Genomic DNA, 22,081 nt, shown 5'->3' with positions numbered 1-22,081 from the left:
GGCTGAAGCACATCACACTTGTGTTTGATCTCATGTTGGGAACAGTCACAGATCTGGGGTTTTCTGAGACTGTCGCTTGGGCACCATGTTGGACAGTGGGCGACCACCTCATCAGTTTCAGGGGATAAGCATAACTGCTTCAAGATGAGCAGGTATGTCTCCAGTTATTTGAGGGGAAATTATGTGCCTCAGTCTGTTCTCATTTAGGAGTCGGTCCCATTTACAATAGCACCCAAAACCATGAATTACCTAGGAATAAATCTAACCAAAGAGGCAAAGAATCTATACTCAGGAAATTAAAGAATGCTCATGAAAGAAATTGAGGAAGACACAAAGAAATGGAAAAACGTTCCATGCTCATGGATTGGAAGAACAAATATTGTAAAGATGTCAATACTACCTAGAGCAATCTGCACATTTAATGCAATCCCTATCAAAATGCCATCACCTTTTTTCAAAGAAATGGAACAAATAATCCTAAAATTTGTATGGAACCAGAAAAGACCCTGCATAGCCGAGGAATGTTGAAAAAGAAAAGCAAAGCTGGTGGCATCACAATTCCGGACTTCCAGCTCTATTACAAGGCTGTCATCATCAAGACAGTATGGTACTGGCACAAAAATAGACACATAGATCAATGGAACAGAATAGAGAGCCCAGAAATGGACCCTCAACTCTATGGTCAACTAATCTTTGACAAAGTAGGAAAGAATGTCCGATGGGGGGAAAAAAATCTCTTCAACAAATGGTGTTGGGAAAATTGGACAGCCACATACAGAAAAATGAAACTGGACCACTTTCTTATACCACACACAAAAATAGGCTCAAAATGGATGAAAGACTTAAATGTGAGACAGGAATCCATCGAAATCCTAGAAGAGAACACAGGCAGCAACCTCTTTGACCTCAGCTGCAGCAACTTCTTCCTAGAAACAGCGCCAAGGGCAAGGGAAGCAAGGGCAAAAATGAACTATTGGGGCTTCATCAAGGTAAAAAGCTCCTGCACAGCAAAAGAAACAGTCAAGAAAACCAAAAGACAACCGACAGAATGGGAGATTTTTGCAAATGACATTTCAGATAAAGGGCTAGTATCCAAAATCTGTAAAGAATTTATCAAACTCAACACCCAGAGAACAAATACTCCAATCAAGAATGGGCAGAAGACACAGACAGTTCTGCAAAGAAGACATGCAAATGGCCAACAGACACATGAAAAAGTGCTCAACATCACTTGGCATCAGGGAAATACAAATCAGAACCTCAATGAGATACCACCTCACACCAGTCAGAATGGCTAAAATTAACAAGTCAGGAAACGACAGATGTTGGCAAGGATGCGGGGAAGGGGGAACCCTCCTACACTGTTGGTGGGAATGCAAGCTGGTGCAACCCCTCTGGAAAACAGTATGGAGGTTCCTCAAAAAGTTGAAAATAGAGCTACCATTTGATCCATCAATTGCACTACTGGGTATTTACCCCAAAGATACAAATGTAGGGATCCAAAGGGGTATGTGCACCCTGATGTTTATAGCAGCAATGTCCACAATAGCCAAACTGTGGAAAGAGCCAAGATGTCCATCGACAGATGAATGGATAAAGAAGATGTGACACACACACACACACACACACACACACAATGGAATATTATGCCGCCATCAAAAAGACCCAAAATCTTGCCATTTGCAACGACGTGGATGGAACAAGACAGGATCTTAGGGGAAGGGAGGGAAAAAATGAAGCAAGATGAAACCAGAGAGGGAGACAAACCATAAGAGACTCTTAATCTCAGGAAACAAACTGAGGGTTGCTGGAGTGGTGGGGGGTGGGAGGGATGGGGTGGCTGGGTGATAGACATGGGGGAGGGTATGTGCTATGGTGAGCGCTGTGAATTGTGTAAGACTGATGAATCACAGACCTGTACCTCTGAAACAAATAATACATTATATGTTAAAAAAAATAGGAAGGGAAAAATGAAGTGGGGGAAATTGGAGGGGCAGACGAACCATGAGAGACTATGGACTCTGAGAAACAAACAGGGTTCTAGGGGGGAGGGGGGTGGGGGGACTGGTTAGCCCAGTGACGGGTATTAAGGAGGGCAGTACTGCATGGAGCACTGGGTGTTATACGCAAACAATGGATCGTGGATCACCACATCAATAACTAATGATGTATGGTGACTAACATAAAATAAAATAAAAAAAAAATCAAGTTCTCAACAAAATAGAAACAGACTCATAAATATAGACCAAACTGGTGGATGCCAGAGGGGAGGGCGTGGGGGGACGAGTGAAATAGATGAAGGGGTTTAAGAGTACGAACTTCAGTTACCGCAGTCCCGTTGTGTGGTGACAGGGTTACTGTGCTTTGTGTGGGGAGCACTAAGTAACGTACCTAGTTGTCGGGTCACTGTACTGTACGCCTTGTGTCAGCTGTACTTCAGATCAAACAAAATCAGGTTCTTTCCTGGGCAAATCGTTAAAGACGTCTTAATTCAAATTATTTTTTGGTACTGGGCACAGATTTTGAGTATTACGCTGGGAACTTTTTGCCATATTAAGATTTCTGTATTCACCATGATGGAAACTTCAGACCTTCCCTTTGAGGAATTCTCTACCTAGAAATCCTTAATTCACAGTGAAAACTCATCTCTGAGAAAGTACTTTTCCTTACTGGACACAATATTGCTCCATATATTTATGTTTTACTAAGGCAATAAAATATTTCAAAAATTAATGCTATCTCCTGTTGCTTCTTCATTCTTTTCTCAACTCTGCAGATAGTCTAATTATAGGTTAATTGGTCATTGACCAATTTTCATTTGATTTATTTTCACTTCCATCTGCAATATAAATTTTTATTTATGATTCACTTTGATTGAAAAAGGAATTAAGGGCAGAAACAGGAGGCAAAGGGGAGTCAGTGGGACCTGAGGCACATGCCGGGGTTGGATCCGTTTGCTGTTGTGACCTCGGCTTTAGTGCTCAGCTTTCTAGGAGGTGGCTGGAGCTTATACACAATAGCCCTGTGATCCCACTGGTTGCGGGTGGGTCACAGCACCTCCCTGTAAGGCATCTGCTCACAGCGGGATCCCATAATAGCCGCCCGCACAGGTGGCAGTGGAAGGAGGTTAAGGATGCCACTCTGGAGAGCACTAGGGCCACAGGCCCTTCTGTGGTGTGTGACCTTCATGCCTGGCATTTTCACTTGGGATTTTGGGTGCTGTCTCAGAGACACCCTCCTAACCCTTTTCCTCACTCAGGAGGATGAGGGTGATAACTTCAGGTTTTCTTCAGTGAACATAATTGAATCATTAGTTTGATTTTTGTTGTTGTTGTTGTTAAAGATTTTATTTACTTGACAGAGACACGGGGAGAGGGAACACAAGCAGGGGAAGTGGGGGAGGGAGAAGCAAGCTTCCCGCTGAGCAGGGATCCTGATGTGGGGCTCGGTCCCAGGACCCTCGGATCATGATGAGCCAAAGGCAGATGCTTAACGACTGAGCCATCCAGGCGCCCTGAGCCATTAGTTTCTACACGATGACTGTTGATAGGTGATTTCTAGCCTTTCTCCAGGGACAGTGATGGCCCTGGGGGCTTCTGAAGCCCATGCTTGAGACAGGTGGAGAACAGCTAGCTTGCATGGCCTTAGGCAGCCTCAGACACCTGCCCCACAGCCAGGCCTTCCGGGGGTGTGAGATGCGGTGGGCTTGATACCCTCTGTCTTTGATGCCCCCTCTGGTTCTTGGGAGGGTAGAGGAGTGGGGGCTGCTCTTGGGCCTTCCAGGAACAGGTGAGTGTTGAAACAGCCTATAGTGGCCAGAATACTTAAAAGACAAAACAAACGACCTCTTGGGTGATCTTGAGTGGTCTAACATGCATATAATTGGAGTCCCACAAAATTGGGATGGAGGGAGGCAGAAAACCATCTGAGTAATGGCTGAAATTTTTCCAGATATGAAATATGTAAGCCCACAGACCTGTGAAGCTCAGCAGGCACAGAAGAAGCACCGATTAGCTTTCAGAACTGTAAGAAAAGAAATTTCTATTGTTTAAGCCACTGTGTGCGCTCTTTTGTTAATACAGCCCTAGAAGATGAATACAGCAACCATTAAAGAAATTTTACTAACTGTAAAGGGCTAAGCACTCAAGTTAAAAGGCAGAGACTGTCACATTGAATGAAAAAGCACGACCCAGCTATGTTGTCCATGAGAAATTTTCAATGCAGAAATACAGGATAAAGGTACAAGTTTAGAAAAATATATAACAAACATCCATAAGAAAGCAAAAGTACTGTCTTAATATCAAAGTAGGTTTCAGGAAAAGGAATGGTACTAGAAATAAAGAGACATTTAATAATAATGTATATGCACCTAATAACAGCTTCAGAATATGGGAAACGTGCAGCTGGAGAGGGAATTCGATAAATACACGAAGTGGGAGATTTCAACATTGTCTCAGCAACTGCAGACAAAATCTTGAGCCAGCTTGAAGTAACGTATTTATGGGACACTTCACCTCATTCTTTTCAAGAGCTTACGGACCATTTACTAAGCCCACATGCGGGGTCAGGAAATGAGTCTCGAGAAATTCAAAGGGATTGAAGCCAGACTGTATTCTCTAACCACAATGGAATTAAATTAGAAATCAGTAACTAAAAGAGATAGAAAATCCCAATTATTTGGAAATTGGACAATACACTTCTAAATAAACAATGGTCAAAAATGAAAGTACAAGGGAAATATTTCAAGCTAAATGAAAACAATGACATAAGAGTTTGTGGGATGTAGCTAAAGCAGTGCTTACAGAAATGGTTGCAGGCTTACATGTTAATGCTGTAAATCAGGTTTCAAACCAGTGATCTAAGTGTCCACCTTAAGAAACCTAAAACCAAAGTAGAAGGAAGGAAATAACCAGATAAAAGAGTGCAAGTTAAATGCTGTAGGAGGCTTAATGGAGATCAGTGAAACCGGAAGTTGATGCTTTGAGAAAATTAACAAGCCTCTGGTCTGATCAAGAAAGAAAGAAAACCTACCACAGGCATAGAAAATGTGCATCGCCACAGGTCCTGCAGACAAGCTGGCTGTCCAGCCTGGTCACCTCCAGGCCTGCTGCCCTGGTATGGTCAGCCTGAGTTCGCCATCCCGCCCCCTCTCTGCATCCGCCCACTCCCACTGCCCCGCTTGCGGGTCCTTACATCCTGCCGCACCCATCTGCCAACGCTGCTGCTCCGTGTTCACACTCAGTTTTCTGCCTTGGCCGCGCATCCGTCTGTGCTCAGAGGCATGAGGCCGCAGAGTCAGTACAGGGAGGGAATGTCATGGGCTGCTCGCCAGTATGCCACAACACAGACGGACAAACTCCCTGAAAGACACAGTTGTCATCTAGGTGGTCATGAAAAGAAGTGGGGAATTTAGATAGCCTCGTATCTATTTTAGAAATTGAATTTGAAATTTAAAGCTTTTCCAGAAGAAAGCTCCAGGCTCAGATGGCTTCCCGGTGAATTTTATCAAAAAGTGAAGAAAGCAGTTAACAACCTAACACAAATATCCAGATATTAGAGGAGGAGGGAATACTTTGCAACTCCTTTTATAAGGTCAGCACGACCTTGATAGCAAAACCAGACCAGGACGTTACAGGAAAAGGACATTCAGATCAGTTTCCCTCACACACAGAAAATACTTAACACACTAGTATTAAATTGAATCTAGTGATAAAAGGATGTTGCATCATGATCAGAAAACTGGCAGAGGGTGATGGGCCTGTGGCTGGAGGGGGTGCGGTGTCCAGAAGGTTTTCTAGGGGTAGTAGAAAGTGGCATTTAAATGACACGGGAGGGGCCAGTGTGGGGGGAGGCCTTGCTCTCATCTGGGAGTCCTGGGAGCTCCTGCACACCCTTGCTCAGTGGGGGCTGTCCACATGTCCGCTGTCCTTGTCTGGTGTGAGAGGCTGTGGGTCCAGACACCGGGTCTTTCTCAGGTTGTATAAGGTACGTTTGGGACGTAGAAATCCTCTTTTCTTTTCCACAAAACCTGACTTGAGGCTTTCTCCTCTTGAAGCAACCTTATGCTGACTTGGCAGTCTGGGGGGAAATAATGACTTTGTTTGGCCTGGAGCCCCAGCCCCTGCACCAAGTGCCCTTGACGCCGCGTGGTGTTGGGGCTGAAGGGGATGGAGGACGTGTTGGCTCCTTGTTTGGACTGTATCTCGTCCCAAGAGGATCAGGAGATGATCCCACTGTTGCCTCACGGCTGCCGAGAAGCTCGACCAAGAACTTCAGAGCCAGGAAACAGTGCTGAGTTCACTTTCCCTCCTGAGTAGTTAGTTGGCAGAGTGGGTGTTGGCGTGGGCTCCGCGGTGGTCCCACTAACCAGGGCCCGAAATCCACACCCTGGCAGGACTCTGTGAGCACAGGTCTGCGTGTGATTGGTCCGCACGGCCCTTGTGCCTGGTCAGGGGAGCCTTCAGTTAGGTCCAGTAACGGTCAGTGTTCCAGACACTCAGGGCTCACAGCCTTCTTTCCAAGGGATGTGTGGTCAACAGGCGGCCTCCAACTGCCAGCGCCTCAGAGCCCGCCTGGAGTCCACGGGGCCTGGGGGCTGTTGGGGGCACCTGAGCTCATCTCCTGCGGCCCCACTGCCCCTCCTTCCTTAAGTGTGCATCCCAGGGGTGCACCCTGACATCTGTCTGCACACCAGACACTGGCCCAGGTTCTGGGGGACCCTGCTGATCCCGCAGAGTGCGGAGCCACATGAGAACCATGGGAGGGCTGATGGCTCATGGGGAGGGACACCACAAGTCACGCAGAGTGAAGGCAGAGTCCCCCTGAGGCCTGTGCACACCACAGGGCGTGGATGGCCCACCCTGCACCTCAGCCCAGTGCTCTGGCTGTTCCTAGGAGGGGCTGGAGCATTCCCGTCTCGGCCTGAGCTGCCCTCCCCACAAGCCCCATCCCCATTTCTCCCATCCGCTCCCTGTGTTCTGCTTGGCAGCCCCCTCGGCCGGAGGTGTCGCTCTGTGGGTGCTGGCCCTGGAGGCAAGGTCTGTGGGTGGAGTGGGTGGTCCGGCGCCGGCGGGGGGGGGCTGGCTCTTTAAGGGCGGGCGACATCACAAGGCCGCGGAAGGCCAGACAGCCGTGGAACTCCAGGACCTTGGGCTGTTTCTGGAGCGCCTGTGGGCTCTGGATTTCCACCTCCATGGGGCCGCAGGCCCACACGTGAGCACGTGAAGACGTGGCCATGGCCGAGGGCAGCGAGCTGATGAACAGGCTCATGAGTGAGAACGCAGACCTGAAGAAGCAGGTGCGCCTAATGAAGGAGAACCAGATGCTGAAGCGTCTGCTCAGTGAGAGCTGCCAGGAGCGCTGTGGTCTCGGAAGCCGAGACCTCCTCTTCACCAAGGTGCCCACCTACCCCGAGGACTGCTCCCCTGGGAGTGCAGGTGAGGCCACGGGCCTGGGCAGCCAGGGCTAGCTGGCTGCGGGGCTCCCGGGAGCCGAGGGGAGGCCGCAGGGCGCAGGCAGGGCCTGGCCTGCTGACGCCGGTGCTCTCGGGCCCCCTTCCTTCCCTCAGGTCTGAGTAAACCAAGACCCGGTTCCCCATTCTGCTGTGTGTCCTCAGGTAAGGCCCTTCTCTCTGGGCCACTAAGTCCACACCTGGAAAACGGGGTGGGGGGTTAGCCCCCATAGCAGTGGCTGCCACCCACCAGCCCCCCGCACGGAGCTCATGGGTGCAAAGCCCTGTGAGCAAGCATGTCCCTGGGGTCCTTCATGGCACCTGGATTCCTTCAGCCTCAAGGGGGACCTTGAAGAGGGAGCTCGGGACAAGCAGAGGGCGGTGGGGGGGTGGAGGTGGTTGGGGGGGTGGCGGGAAGAGAATAATGCCGCCCAAAGGGGCGCCTGGGAAACGCCTACCAGTCCTGAGCTCTCACCAGCTGCCAAGGCACATGCTTGTCACCAGACACTTGCTGAGGATGACTGGCCGCACAGGGCCTTGTCCCCTATGTGACATCCCACAACGGGGGGCCAGGACTGCCTTTTTGGGCCACCGGGGATGCCCTTGTGTGGTGGCTGCCAAAGGCACTTGTCCCCAAGCCTTGTCGGTGCTGTGACTCCTGCCAAGAGTCACAAACCCAGTGTGGCTCCATTGTCCTTTGTCTGGAGAATCGGGTCAGCCTGGGGCCTCCTCCAAGGGCTCAGAGCCACCCCTGCGTCTGCAGTGGCAGGAGCCCTGGGGCCTTCCCCCCTCTCTGTTCCTCTGGCGCTGGGTCAGGAGAGGTGCAGACTCTCACTCAAGCCGGGCTGCTCCTAGGGGGACCCTGGTCGGGGCCCAAGTCAGGGTGGCGTCTCTGGGATGGCAGCCGACACCCCTACCTGTGGGTCACCCCCAGCAAGCCCAGACTTGGCAGGACACCAGTCTTAGCAGGAGCTCCAGCCCCTGGCCAGCCTAAGGCCACCAAGCCTTTCACAGAGAGGCCTGGAGCCCCTGCTGCAGGGTGTGGGCCAAGGTCAGCGAGGCCCCGGCCATCCTTGGGGAGGGGCCAGCTCCACTGCAGTCAGGGCCACCCCCGTGCCTGGGGCTCTGGGACGCTGCCTGCAGGCCTGGCCCTGGCCCTCAGCCTTCTTTGGGGACTGAAGTTTGGAACTACTCTTGCACGGTGGCAGGAGTTTGTGAACCGAAGGGAGCTCCCCCCGCAACAGCTCACGTTTCTCACAGTCCCTTAGCATCTGCCTTCAAAGCAGGATGTGCTTTAAAACCCGTTTTCTTTGTTCAACAACACGTACTCATGGCAAACTTACAAATACCCCAGGAGGATGTAACGTACCAGGCCAGGCCCCAGCTCCTGGCCCCATGCCCAAAGTCAGCCACTGTCAACGTTTTCCTGGGTCTCCCTCTGAAATGTGTGGTGGATATGTTCATGTGCCTGTCCCAGGGGGTTGTTTGGGTTTCCCTAAGCAGAGTTGAGCTGTTGTGCACGTTGACGGCCCCCACCGTTCCCCACCACAGCAGCCAGGGCAGGGCAGACCTGCCGCAGGGGTCATGGCGGGAAACCCTTGGGTCAAGGGCCCGGTGCTGTTGAACTGTTGAGATAGAAGCCGCTGGACGCGCTCCGCCAGGCTGTGGCCTTGGCACCCTGCCGGCCCCGGCACCTTCGTGACCCCAGGGCCACACACAGCCACGCTCCGGGGGAGGGTCCCGGGCTGCTAAGTTTCTCAGTGTGTTCTGTTCTGAGTCTACAACTGCACTGTGTGCCAAGGACCATTTTAAATGAGATCGACAGTGTGTGTGTACTTGTTAATTCTGCCTTTGTCTTTGCCCTTGGAACTCTCAGAACCCTGGCATCGGCAGCCAGCGGGTGGGCCTGGGGGCGGGGGACACGCAGGCTGGGCACTGGGAGGACCCTTCTAGTCCTTTCTAAAGAACAAGAAAAATTGAGAACAAGCTTGTCGTGTTCAATTTCCGTGACCCCGGTCCAGCTGGGATGGGGTGCCCTCGGCTGGGGCCCTCGGCCTGCTCCACCCAGAGGCCTCGCGGTCCTGGGCTCCGGCCGGCTGCCCTGGCATCTGCTGGGATGGGGCTTCGCTCAGGATCTCGGGACTCAGTTCCTATGTGAGTTCTGGTTTTGGTTTTCCGTCTGTGGGTTTTCTGTGTGGGGATTTGACATCAGAGTTGTGACCGGTTTATAACCTCGATCAAGCATCTTTTCATTTTTTTTCAGTGTTCCAACCTTGTTCATGTGGCGTAGGGATTAAGAATCATTTGGAATCTGAAAGAACTTACTGTCACCCCGCAGGCCCGTGCCCTTGGAGCATAATGGTTTTGTAACTTCTAGATTTGTCTTCTTTGCTTATTGGTCCATTTAGATTTTCTGCTTCTTACTGAGTCATTTAAAAACACCTTTCGGCGAGAGCTCTCCCATGACTGTGATCTTGGTGACGGGGCGGCGATTCTCGCCTCTTCCTGGTCTTTCTGATGTTGCTTTTCTCATTCCCGGTTTCATCTCCTCATGTTTTCTGTTTCCCCAGAGTCACTGTCCGCAGCTTTGCGGTCTTGTTGACGTTTCGTGGAGCTGCTTCCAGGGTATTCCTGCTGTCATTTCCACTGTTTCTAGATTTTCTGTTTCTTAGAACCTCCTCTTCATGTCTTGATCTGAATGCTTATTTTTTTGATGATTTTTAAAAAGTAATTAAAGCATTTAAATCACTAATTTCAATCCAAATACAGTTTTAAATGTACTCATGTACATTTGTGTTCTGATTTAAATGTACATAGTGTTCTGATTTTCATTATTTCTCAATAATCATTTTTTCATTTCTTCCTTGATGTGATTGCTTTTACTTCTGAGGAATGGAATTTTGTGCCGATGCTTGTTATTCATGTATAGTTTCATTAAAATGTAGCCTGCAAATGTGCCTACTTTTTGGACTTGACTGAAGATTAAACATTTTTGTTTTTTTAATGTTAACACAACTTTACTGAAGGCTTGTGAGTAACAGAAGGGAATCACAACTCACTAAATAGGAACAAAACAAAGCCCAAACCCAGCTGAGCACAACAGAAGTCCCTCTAGCACAGGCCCTTGCCCTCTGTGGGGAGGCCGCCTGCCCTCAGGAGGTCTGAGTCCCGAGCCCTGGGGCAGCCAGAGGTGCTCTTGTGTTGCATTCTTGATCTCTGGAAGGGTGCTCCATGGGCCGTTTCTGGACTGATCAGGACACTGTGAGGCCCCTCAGCAGGCCCACGGGAATGGCCATTTTGGTCAAGTGGGCAGACAGGAGGCAAGACACATCCTGATGGCTGTTCTTTTTTTGAACATTTTTTTTCCTAGGAAAACATTGCTGGAGGTAGATTCATTGGTTCCTGAGGAGGTATATCTTAGGATATAATTTTTCTTTTTTTTCACGTTTTATTTATTTAAGTAATCTCTACCCCAACAACCCTGAGATCAAGAGTTGCATGCTCCTCCAACCGAGCCAGCCAGGTGCCCCTATAATTTTTCATTATAACTCTTAAAAAACACTATTTTTCAAGTATATATTTGCCTTATTGCTAGGAGAACAAGTTGGTCATATGGGAACAGAAAAGGATTATTTTAAATCACAAAAAGAATCAATAAGTTAAAATTGATTACATTATAATTTGAAAAATTCTGCATGACAAGTCACTATAAAAGAGATTAAAATATAAGCAAGGCACCCGATGGAAGAAGACATTTACAACACTTTTCATCAATAAGGAGTTAGTATGCAGGAGAAAAAGAGCTGCTACAAATAATTTTCAAGACTACTCACCTCCCCCCTGCCCCCCCCCCCCCCCCCGCGCTCTTCCCCAAAATCCTAAAACGAACAGAGAAAAGGCAAAGATAAATCACCTAAAGAAAACCTGAGGGGCTAGTAAGCATATATGACAGGATGTTCAGCGTCACTGGGGATTAGGGAAAAGCCATGTGATGTCATCAGCCTGGTCTGTGCTTACCTAGGACTGGTGCAGCTGCTGGAATGTTCTACATTCTACTAATGTAGATCACAGAGAAAGTTTGACAGGCACACACCTGAGCCCAGTGCAGATGGTGGAGGGTGCTCACTGTGAGCAAGGAAGCATATTATGGGATGCTGATTATAGCTTTTTCAAGGAAACCAGGAATAACCCTCATGTCTATCAACAGAGCAACGGGTATGAAAATTGCTCTGTGTGTGTGTGTGTGTGTGTGTGTGTGTGTGTGTGTGTGTGTGTGTATCACACATGTGGCCTGAAACGGTTAAATGTGTCAGGTAAGCTACCAGACAACTCAACATGGACAAATTCCCAAAAAAGATAACGCTGCAGCAAAAAGGTATGCGGCAGAATAAAACATGTATAGGATGATACCATTTATGTAAAAATGTAAAAGCATATACAAGTCCCTCGGTACTGTGTGTGGAGGCACGGGTGGGTAGGAAGCGCATGGAGGCATGCACGCTTGCCTTGCTCATGAACGTGAGGCTGGTGGCTTCCTTGGATGGGGTGGGCACCCACAGTGCCATCTTCTGTAGAGCGAGGAGGAAGGCTCTGAAGCACGGGGTGGGGTGTCACAGCCTGAGGCTGGGCACGCAGGTGTTCTTCAGTAATCTCTCCCTCCTTAGGGGTGTTTCAGGAACAGAGCCTGACTTCCCCTCCCTCCCCCTCCCAGTTGCAGACTTTGGAAGGTTCTCCAGTGCCCCTGATGCACCCTCCCAGCTGCAGACGTCCTCCCTGGAGGACCTGCTGTGCTCGCACGCCCCCATCTCCAGTGAGGACGATGTCTCCCCTGGCTATGCAGCCTCCACCCAGGTGCCCGTCAAGGCTTTCCTCAGTCCCCTCGAGCTGCGTGTACCCCGAGGCACTGACAGGAAGCTGTCCCCACTCCTGAGCCCCTTGCAGGACCCGCTGGCGGACAAGACCCTGCTGGAGCCCAGGGAGATGGTCCGGCCCAAGAAAGTGTGCTTCTCGGAGAGCAGCCTGCCCTCTGGGGACAGGACCAGGAGGAGCTACTACCTTAACGGTATGGCCCAGCAGGGGGTGGGCACCAGGGTGGGCACCGGGATGTGGTGGCGGGCAGCCGGGGAGGGTGGGCTGGTGGCCAGCTGGCCAAAGCGTCTCCATTTTCCAGCAGAGGGTAGAGAGTGTGGCTAGGAGGCCAGGGTCTGGGGCTTTTCTGTTAAAATTTTTTGCCTATTAAAAAAAAAAATTGAGTTGCTTATCTTCTTATGATCCAGTTGTCAGAGTTCTTCATATATTCTGCACACGAGTCCTTTTCTGGGCAAATGTTTTGCAAATGTGGTCCCCCAATCTGTGGCTTTTCCATTTGCATGTGTTCTTTAAAGAGCAAAACTGTTTCATTTGATGAAGTCCGGTTTATTGATTTTTTTCTTTTATGTAGTTCATGCTTTTTGTGTCAGATTTAAGAAATCTTTGTCACACTGAAGGTCACAAAGATTCTCTCCTGTGTGTTCTTCTAGAAGTTTTATGGGTTTAGGTTTTACATTTAGGTTTCTGATCAATTTCAAGTCAGTTTTTGTACGTGGTATGAGATTCACATTAGATCGCTACTTCTTCCAGAATCAGTGTTCAGAAAGATTATTTTTTTCTCCATTGAATTGCCTTGACACTTTTTTTTAAAAGTTCATTTGAGACACAGAGATACAGAGAGAGAAAGCATGAGCAGGGAGAGAGGCAGAGGGAGAAGCAGGCTCCTCGCTGAGCCAGCAGCCCGATGTGGGGCTCGATCCCATGACCCTGGGATCATGACCTGAGCTGAAGGCAGACGCTTAACCATCTCAGCCACCCAGGCGCCCCTGCCTTGACACTTTCATCCATATCTGTATAAGTGTGTTTCTGGATCCTCCATGCTATTCTATTTATCTGTCTGTGTTGATTCCAATGCACACTGTCTCGATTACTGTAGCTTTAAAGTAAGATTGTTAATCAGGTGGTATATGTTCTTCAACTTTGCTCTCCTTTTTCAAAGTTTTTCTGGCTATTGTAGGTCCTTTGCATTTCCATATGAATTTTAGAATCAACTTGTCTATTTTATTTTATTTTATTTTATTTTATTTTTTTGACAGAGAGAGACACAGCGAGAGAGGGAACACAAGCAGGGGGAGTGGGAGAGGGAGAAGCAGACTTCCCATCGAGCTGGGAGCCCGATGCGGGGCTCGATCCCAGGACCCGTGGATCATGACCTGAGCCGAAGGCAGACATTTAATGACTGAGCCAACCAGACGCCCCTGTTTTTTTTTTTTAAAGATTTATTTATTTATTTTAGAGGAGGGGAGGGGCAGAGGGAGAAGGAGAGGGAGAGAGAAACCCAAGCAGACACCCCACTGAGCACAGAGCCAAATGTGGGGCTTGATCCCAATGCCCTGAGATCAGACCTGAGCCAAAATCAAGAGTTGGACACCCAACTGACTGAGCCACCCAAGTGCCCCTCAACTTGTCTGTTTTTACAAAAAATCTTGCTAGGAGTTTGGGATTGCCCTGCATGTACAGATTGATTAGGTTAATTTTCAGGGAAATGACACTTTTAACAATATTGAACCTTTAGATCCACGAATACTGTATATCTCTCTGTTTATGTAGTTGTTTAAAAATTTCTCTCAACAATGTTTATAGTTTTCTAAGTTTGGATCTTGCACATTTTTGTTAAAGTGACCCCTTAGTATTTTCACTTTTAATGCTATAGGAAATACTTGCCTTTATCGTTATCAATTTCTGATTGTTCATTTCTAGTTTATGGTAGCACAATTGGTTTTTGTATATTTATTTCTGTGATGCTTAATCATATTTGTCAACTTGACTGGGCCATGAAGTACCCAGATATTTAGTCAGACATTCTGGGTGTTTCTGGGGAAGCGTTTTGGGTGAGTTTAACATTTAAATCAATAGACTGAATAAGCATTTTGCGCCCCCTGCTGCCCAGTGTGGGTGGGCCTCATCTAATCAGTTGAAGGCCTGCATAGGACAAAATTATCCTCCTCTACCCTGAGGAGGATAGAATTCCTCCTGTCTGACTGTCTTTGGACTTGACCTGAAACATCACTTCTTCTTGAGTCTCAAGCCTGCAGTACTCTGGACTGAAATCACACCATTGGTTCTCTTGGTTCTCAGACCTTCAAAGTTAGGCTAGAGCAACACTTTCAGTCCCTCCAGGTTTCTACTTGCTGACTCACCTTGCAGATCTTGAGACTTGTTAGTCTCTGTAATCACATGAGCTGATTCCTTACTCCCCACCCCCAACACATACACACACACCCACACCATATTGGTTCTGTTTCTATTTCTCTGGAGAACCCTCACAAAACACGACTTTGTATCTTGCAACCTTACTGAACTCATTTACTTGTTACAGGAGCTTTTTGTGGATTCCTTAGGATATATGATTGTGTCATTTGTGAATAAAGACAAGTTTATTTTTTCATTTTTAGTTTGTATTCCTTTTATTTTTTTTCCTTGTCTTATTGCATTGGCTAGAATTTCTAGCACATGTTGAATAGAAATGGTGACAGTGGACATTTTTGTCTTTTCCTAATTTAGGAGAAAAGCATTCAGTCTGTCACTGTTGAGTATGATGTTAGCTCAGGTCTTTGTAGGTACCCTTTATCAGGTTGAGGAAGCTCCCTTTAATTCCTAGTTTTCTAAGAGTTATAATGAATGGATATTGGATTTTGTCAAGTGCTTTTTCTGCATCTATTAGGATGAGCATTTGGTTTTTATTTGTAGTCTATTTCTGCAAATATGGTTAATTACATTGATTTTTTAAAAAGATTTTCTTATTTTTAAGTAATCTCTACACCCAATGTGGAGCTTGAACTTACAACCCTGAGATCGAGAGTCACATGCTCTACTGACTGAGCCAGCCAGGCACACTGCATTGATTGATTTTTGAATTATAAACCAACCTTGCATTCCTGAGATAAACCTCACTTGGTCATCATGTATTATACTTTTTTGTATTGTTGGATTTAATTTCCTAAACTTTTGTTGAGAATTTTTACAGTCTATGAAGGATATTGGGCTATAGTTTTTTTAAATGTCATTTTCTGGTTTTGGTACCAGGTTAGTGTTGACTTCAGAGAATGAGGTAGAAAGTGCTCCATCCTTTTTAATTATCTAGAAGAGTTTTTACAAAATTGGTATTATTTACTCTTTAGACATTTTGTAAAACTCACCACTGAAACCACCTGAGCCTTTAATTTTCTTTGTAGGAATGTTTCCCCTGCTGAAAATTCAATTTCCTTAGTTGATATACGGCTATTCAAATTATCTATTTCTTCTTGAGGGAGCTTTGGCCTTCACTCACAATAGTGAATTTTTGTGTTTTTTAAGGAATTGGTCCATTTCCTCTATCTTGTCAAATTTATTAGCATAAAATTGTTTCTAATGTTCCATTATTATCCTTTTAACATCTGTAGGATCTGCAGTGATACCATCTCCATTTTCTGGTAGTGGTAGTGTTTGTCTTCTTTCTCTTTTTCCCTAATATGTCTGGCTAGAGGTTTGTCAATTTTATTGACTTTTTCTTTGAAGAATAGATTTTGGCTGGATCTTGGAAGGCCCAGGTTGGACAAGAAATGATTTCTAGAACATCTTAGGTGTATATCACTTCTTCCATCTAATTTATGCGTTAAAGACAGGGGTGAGAAGAGAGGCTGATTCCTGGTGAGAGGGGTGTATTAATGTAGAAGGGAGTTTGCACCCTGCACCTCTGTGCCCCTCATGTGCCTTGATGTGTTGCTGGGCAGTGAGTCTGGTTCTCAGCCCTAACTCCCAGGTAGCTGCTGCAGCTTTGCAAAGTGATCAGGGAAGGAGCACACTGAAACTACACTGCACGGCTGAAAGAAAGTGAAGAGGACTCGAATAAGTGGAAAAACATCTTGTGTTCATGGGCCAGATGACTTCATATTATTAAGATGGCAGCACTCTCCAAATTGATCTGCAAATTCAACACAAGTCCCTGTCAAAATCCCAGCTGGCTTCCTTGCAGAAATTGCCAAAATCATCCTGAAATTCAGGTGGAAATGTAAGGGACCCAGAAGAGGCAAAAGAATCTTGAGAAAGGAGAGCAAAATCGGAGGACTCACACCTTCCAGTTCTGAAACTTACTATAAAGCTACAGCAATGCAGACAGTGTGGCAGTCTTAAGGACAGACGTACAGAGATCAGTGGAGTAGAACTGAGAGTCCAGAAATAAGCCCAAGCATTTATAGGTTTAATATGCAACAAGCCACCAAGACAATTCAACGGAGAGAGAACAGTCTGCAACAAATGGTGCGGGGTGGACAAACACATCCATGAGAGTGAAGCTGGCCCTCACACCACAAACAAGAATTAACTCAAAGTGTAGAAAATATAAAAGAGCTCAAGACATTAACTCAAATGTAAAAAATCTAAAAGAGCTCAAGACATAAAACTCTTAGAGGAAAGCACAGAGATAAAACATATAACCTTGGATTTGGCAAGAGATTTTTAGATGTGACACCAAAAGCATGAGCAACAAAAGGAAAAGTATATAGTCTGGGCTTTATCAAAAGTAAAAACTTATGTATTTCAAAGGAACACATTTCAAGAAAATGAATTCAACCCACAGAGTGGGAGAAAATATTTGTCAATCAGATGATAAGGGACTAGTACCCAGGCTATATAAGAACTCTCCACAACTCAACAGTAAAAAGACAAACAATCCGATTACAAATGGGCAAAGAACTCAAAGGAACATTACCTCAGAGAAGACATACAAAAGGAGAATAAGCACGTGAACAGATGCTCAATATTATCCGTCATCAGCAAAGTGCTGATGACACCACAATGAGACACCACTGCATGCCCACTAGGATGGCTTTCATAAAAACGAGGGACAAACACAGGCATTGGTGAGGATGTAGAGACATTGGAACGCATATATGTTGTTGCCGTGGAAACAGTTTGGCATTTCATCAAAAATTAAACACAGAATTACCATGTGTCCCAGAGTTCCACTCCTACGTATATATCTAAAGCAATTGAGCACATTTGACCACACAAAGTTTTTTATGTGAATGTTCATGGCGGCATTATTCACAATAGCCCCCAAGCCGGTCAGCGGACAAAGGGACAACCGGAATGCGGTCCCTGCACACGATGCGGTGCTACTCAGCATAGGAGCTCAGCGCTGACGGACCTCAGGGACAGCAGTGTGGGGCCAGATGCGGGGCCACGTCCTGCGTGACGACGCTGGTGGACATGTCCAGCATAGATGCGTCCACAGAGACAGGACGTACGTTGGTGTTCGCAGGGGCTGCGGGAGAGCGTCGTGTGACTGCTAGCGGGTACAGGGTTTTGTTTGGAATTTGGTTGTGGTGACGGCTGTACAACTCTGTGAATACAGAAAAACATCTGAAGCGCATACTTGAAGAGAGCGAATTTTATACTATGTGATTATGTCTCAGAAAAAATTTTAAGTTAGGTCCAAGGCTGTGTTGGGGGCCATGGCCTGTCCTGCAGCTCTAGCTCCGTGGCCCCGTCTCCCCAGCATTTCACACCAGCGTTTCTCCTCCGCCCTCAGGAACCTGCTCTGCCTCAGCTCATATCCTGCTTCCCCCACCCTGTGACCCTTCGGCCTCGGGCCCCCCCCCCAGCTCCAAGGCCCTCATGGGGTTCTATGGGGGAGCACGTGGCTCTGGGCCGTGTGGCTCAGGCGGGGCCGTCTGCCTGGGGCATCCACACCCTGCTCCCCATCCCCACCTGCAGAGCCACGCTCCCTGTTCAGCGCCCGCAGTGCTCAGTGCCCACAGTGCCCAGTGCGTGGTGCTCAGTGCCCGAGGTGCGTGGCTGAAGGAGCGAAAGCACAGTGCCCCCCGGGCCTATCCTCCGTGGCCATCTGGTGGCCCTACATTAGCGGCCTGCCCTCAAAGGAGCTGATAAGCCCGTGCTGACGGGCTGTTACGTGCTGACGGGCTGTTATGTGCTGGGAGGGGCCACCGTCCTCCTGTGCTGTGAGTGACCTGGCAGCTTTCTGGGTCGAGTGGTTAGGTGGACCCAGGCACAGGATGGGGCCAAGGAGGGCAAACGCCTGCCCACGGCCACAGGCACAGCTGGTCCTGGAGCCCTGCAGCATTCACGGCACAGACGGCTATGCAGGGAGTTCTCTGGGGCTGCTATGGGGTGTCCTGAGTGTTGGGTCACCCAGCCCAGGCACGCACAGCCTGCCCACCAGATGGACCCCGCAGGCTGCACCCAGTCGATGCCCTGGAGGGTTTGCATCATGCTCAGGTTCAGAAAAGCCCCAGGGGCTTTAGGAAAGTCTCTGCAAATGGGGCTGTTCCTGTCTCTCGTGGGGATGAAAGAGCAGAATGTGGAGGTAGCCCGAGTCTGGGGCGCCGTCGGATGGAGGGTCTCCAGTGCGGAGGCTCTGCCTGACTCTGACGCAGGCTCAGCTCACTTTGGATCTCTCACTGTCAGACGCATCTGACCAGGGGTTTTCGGAGAGCACATGGTTCCGAAGGGTGCTGGTGCATACCTGCTGTTTGATGCATAGAGGCTGCCATGGGGGTGCAGGTTGGGAAGCAGGTTTGGGAGGGGAGGGTGAGTGATGTATCTGGTAACGTCAGGGAGATCATTAAAAACAGGATCTCCTGCCAACCCAGCAATCCTCTCCACAAATGTGGGGAAGGCTTTTATTATCAAGTACCCATGAAACCAGCCTGCAATGCACGGGCTGCCAAGACAGCCAGGCAGCCTGGACCCGTGACCTGGGGGCGGGGTTACTTATGCATTCCCAAGTTAACTGGCACCCCGCCCTCAGGAAGGGAGGGGACACGTCTGGCCCACCTAACGTACCTGGTTGTAGGGGTGGGGACTGTGTGATAAGCAGGGGTCACCCTTGACCCAGGTCCCTGGGCGGACTCCCCTGGCGCCGAGGGACAAGACAATCCCGGGCTGTAAAAACAAGCTTTTAAAGACGTTTCTGTCCGTCTCAAAGGGGCAGAGAGAGAGAGGACGTAGGCTCATCGGTTGCTCAGGTTGCTCTAAGAGGGAGAAGAGGATCTCTCTCCCTTTTGGCAACAGAAAAGTCAAAGTTTTCTTCTCCATTTGTATTTACCCTCACCGTTGGGGGTAGGGGGAGCAACGATGGGGGGAGGGCCCCAGTGGCATCACCCCAAACCTGCAGGGGCCGCGTTTAGGTTGGTCCTTTCCCTAAAATGGATCCCGGGGCGCCAGCAGGGGGAAGGCGGGTGGCCCCTGACCGTCCCTGTCCTGGGCCCCGGGGCCCGTCTCACTACCCCCGCCCCTCACAGAGATCCAGAGCTTCTCCAGCCCTGAGAAGGATGGGCGCATCGTCGGGGAGATTGCCTTCCAGCTGGACCGGCGCATTCTGGCCTATGTCTTCCCGGGGGTGACCCGGCTCTATGGGTTCACCGTGTCCAACATCCCTGAGAAGATCAAGCAGGTATGCCTCTATGCCCTGGGGTCCGCTCCCTGCCGCAGATTCCCTCCCTGACGGGGGGGCGCCTCACTGCCCCGGGGACCCTCCCTGATGCAAGTTGCCCTCCCATCCCAGGGTCCCCTCCCTGCTGTAGCCCCTCACCACCCTGGCATCCCTCCCTGCCCTGGGTCCTCCCACTGCCTCCAGGGCCCCTCCCTCGCCGCGGGGCCCCCCTTGCTGCCCTGGGGGAAGGGTGCCCTTGCTGCCCCGTCAACTGTGGTGCTCGCACAGCTGAGGACTGTGGAGGCCCACGTGTGACAGAGGGTGATGAGCCCACTGCCGGGAGCGTCTCTGTTGGCACCCAGCCGCTCTGTGGCCTGGGACAGTCTCGGCCGTGGCTCCCGGGGCCACAGGGCCTTGTGCGTTCCGGCCTCTGCGCTCGCGGGGGAGCGCCCGGCTCTGGTCCCGGATACTGTCTGCTGGGACCCGGGACACTGCGCTCTGCCGGGCTGGGGGCTCGGCTCTGGGCGCGCGTCCCTGTGTCAGCAGCCTCCTTCACGGAAACCTGGTCGCTGTGCCCCCAGACGTCCATCAAGTCCCTGGACGGGTCGGTGGACCAGAAGAAGCTGCATGAGCTGACGCACCGCTACCTGACGCTCACGGCGCGCCTGGAGAGGCTGGGCTACAACCGGGACGTGCACCCGGTGTTCAGCGAGTTCCTCATCAACACCTACGGCATCCTGAAGCAGCGGCCCGACCTGCGTGCCAACCCGCTGCACAGCAGCCCGGCCGCGCTGCGCAAGCTGGTCATCGATGTGGTGCCCCCCAAGTTCCTGGGCGACTCGCTTCTGCTGCTCACCTGCTTGTGCGAGCTCTCCAAGGAGGACCACAAGCCGCTCTTCGCCTGGTGAGCCCGCCCCGGCGCGCGCCGCGCCTTTCCTGCAATAAACGTGTTTGTTCCAATCCCGGGGGCCGCGTGCCTCCTGCGTGTCCCCTCCGGCCGGGGGAAGAGCCGCGTCCGCCGACGGAGCGCCCAGGGCCGCAGGCGCTGGAGCAGGCGCCTCTCTCGGCCCGGGCCACGCACCCCAGGCGCCCAGCCCGCCCGCCGCCCACACCTGCGCGGCACTGTCGCACTTTATTAAAATAATCTATTTACCTGTGTACATTTACCTTTGGCTCTTTGAGGGCATGGAGAACACCACAGGAGGTGCCCGCCGGTATTTGTGGAATGAAGCCTGGACAGAGCCTTGAGGGGAGAGGCTGGGGCTCAGGCTGGACTCCCAGACCCTCCAGCCCTCAGACCTCCCCCCGGAGGTCTCGGTCTCCTCCCCTGAAGGGGACAGCAGCCGGTTTCCCCAAATGCAGAGCCTGAGGCAAGGATTCCATATGGGCAGGACAGCTATAGAATCTGCAGAGTGTGGTGCAAAATGAAAACACAGGTCCCTTGTTCAAAAGGAGGAATTTCAAGATAGCCAGGGCAACACCTTGGATAGAGAGGAGGGCCCATGCAGCTGTGTGGATTCCGGGGAATCTGTTTACTTGGGAGATGATTTGATGCACACACACCCCCTCCCCCCAATGGAGCCATCAGGTCGAGCTGTCTCTCCTGAGGTCTTGAGGACAGGTGACCTCCTGGGCCCCCAATCAGGACCAGGGCCTGGCACAGGCACGTTCCTGGGCCTCGGCTGTGAGTGGAGGGTCTCTGGTCACTTCTCTGCTGTGGGTGTGAGGATGAAAGTATTGGGGTGTCTGGACCAACTTCAGCTGGGGCAACCTATCCCTCGGTCCTCACAGGCCCATGTGTCCCAGAGGCCCCAGCACCTTAGGGTACTCTTTCGTCAGCTTGGGCAGCCAGAACGTGCACCACAGAACAGGGTGGTTCAGAGGACATGCTGGAGGCTAGAAGTCGCAGGTCAAGGCGTTCACAGGGCTGGTTCCTCCTGAGGCCTCTCTCCTGGGCGTGTGGATGCCGCCTTCTCCCTGTGTCCTCACATGCTTGTCCCTGTGCATGTCTCTGTCCTGCTTTCCTCTCACTATAAGGACACCAGTCAGAGGAGATTAGGGTCACCCTATGACAGACATAATTTTAACTTTATTACTTTTTTTTTCCAAAGAGATACTTTTATTTTAAAAGGCTTTAAAATTCATTGTTAATGACTTAATTATTTTTT

General features: G+C 49.8%; 1 protein-coding gene across 3 annotated transcripts; it reads left to right on the top strand.

The window, feature by feature from the left end:
- The first annotated feature begins 5,318 nt into the window (after nt 1-5,318).
- On the top strand, nt 5,319-21,061 carry SPATC1L (spermatogenesis and centriole associated 1 like). 3 transcript variants are annotated; one of them, XM_027584738.2, is made up of 6 exons: nt 5,319-7,436; nt 7,568-7,615; nt 12,162-12,301; nt 12,392-12,512; nt 19,783-19,934; nt 20,495-21,061. In XM_027584738.2, the coding sequence occupies exons 1-6, from the start codon at nt 7,235-7,237 to the stop codon at nt 20,819-20,821; spliced, it is 990 nt and encodes a 329-aa protein (XP_027440539.1). In that variant the 5' UTR covers nt 5,319-7,234; the 3' UTR covers nt 20,822-21,061. The 3 variants fall into 3 exon arrangements, with proteins under 3 accessions (XP_027440539.1, XP_027440537.1, XP_027440538.1); XM_027584736.2 differs by having other exon boundaries at nt 5,324-7,436; nt 12,162-12,512; XM_027584737.2 differs by lacking the exon at nt 7,568-7,615 and having other exon boundaries at nt 5,325-7,436; nt 12,162-12,512.
- The last annotated feature ends 1,020 nt before the right edge of the window (nt 21,062-22,081 follow it).

The sequence above is a fragment of the Zalophus californianus genome, chromosome 1 (genome assembly GCF_009762305.2).
Source record: "Zalophus californianus isolate mZalCal1 chromosome 1, mZalCal1.pri.v2, whole genome shotgun sequence".
Taxonomy (NCBI): domain Eukaryota; kingdom Metazoa; phylum Chordata; class Mammalia; order Carnivora; family Otariidae; genus Zalophus; species Zalophus californianus.
The sequence above is the reverse complement of the archived record's forward strand: the minus strand, read 5'-3'. Positions and strand labels throughout refer to the sequence as shown.

Bases quoted from the DNA above. Each gene is read 5' to 3' on its own strand.
- SPATC1L (XM_027584736.2), top strand. From the start codon at position 7,235: ATGGCCGAGGGCAGCGAGCTGATGAACAGGCTCATGAGTGAGAACGCA. The intron at 7,616-12,161 runs GTAAGGCCCTTC...TCCCCCTCCCAG, and splicing joins ATTCTGCTGTGTGTCCTCAG to TTGCAGACTTTGGAAGGTTC. The intron at 19,935-20,494 runs GTATGCCTCTAT...CTGTGCCCCCAG, and splicing joins TCCCTGAGAAGATCAAGCAG to ACGTCCATCAAGTCCCTGGA.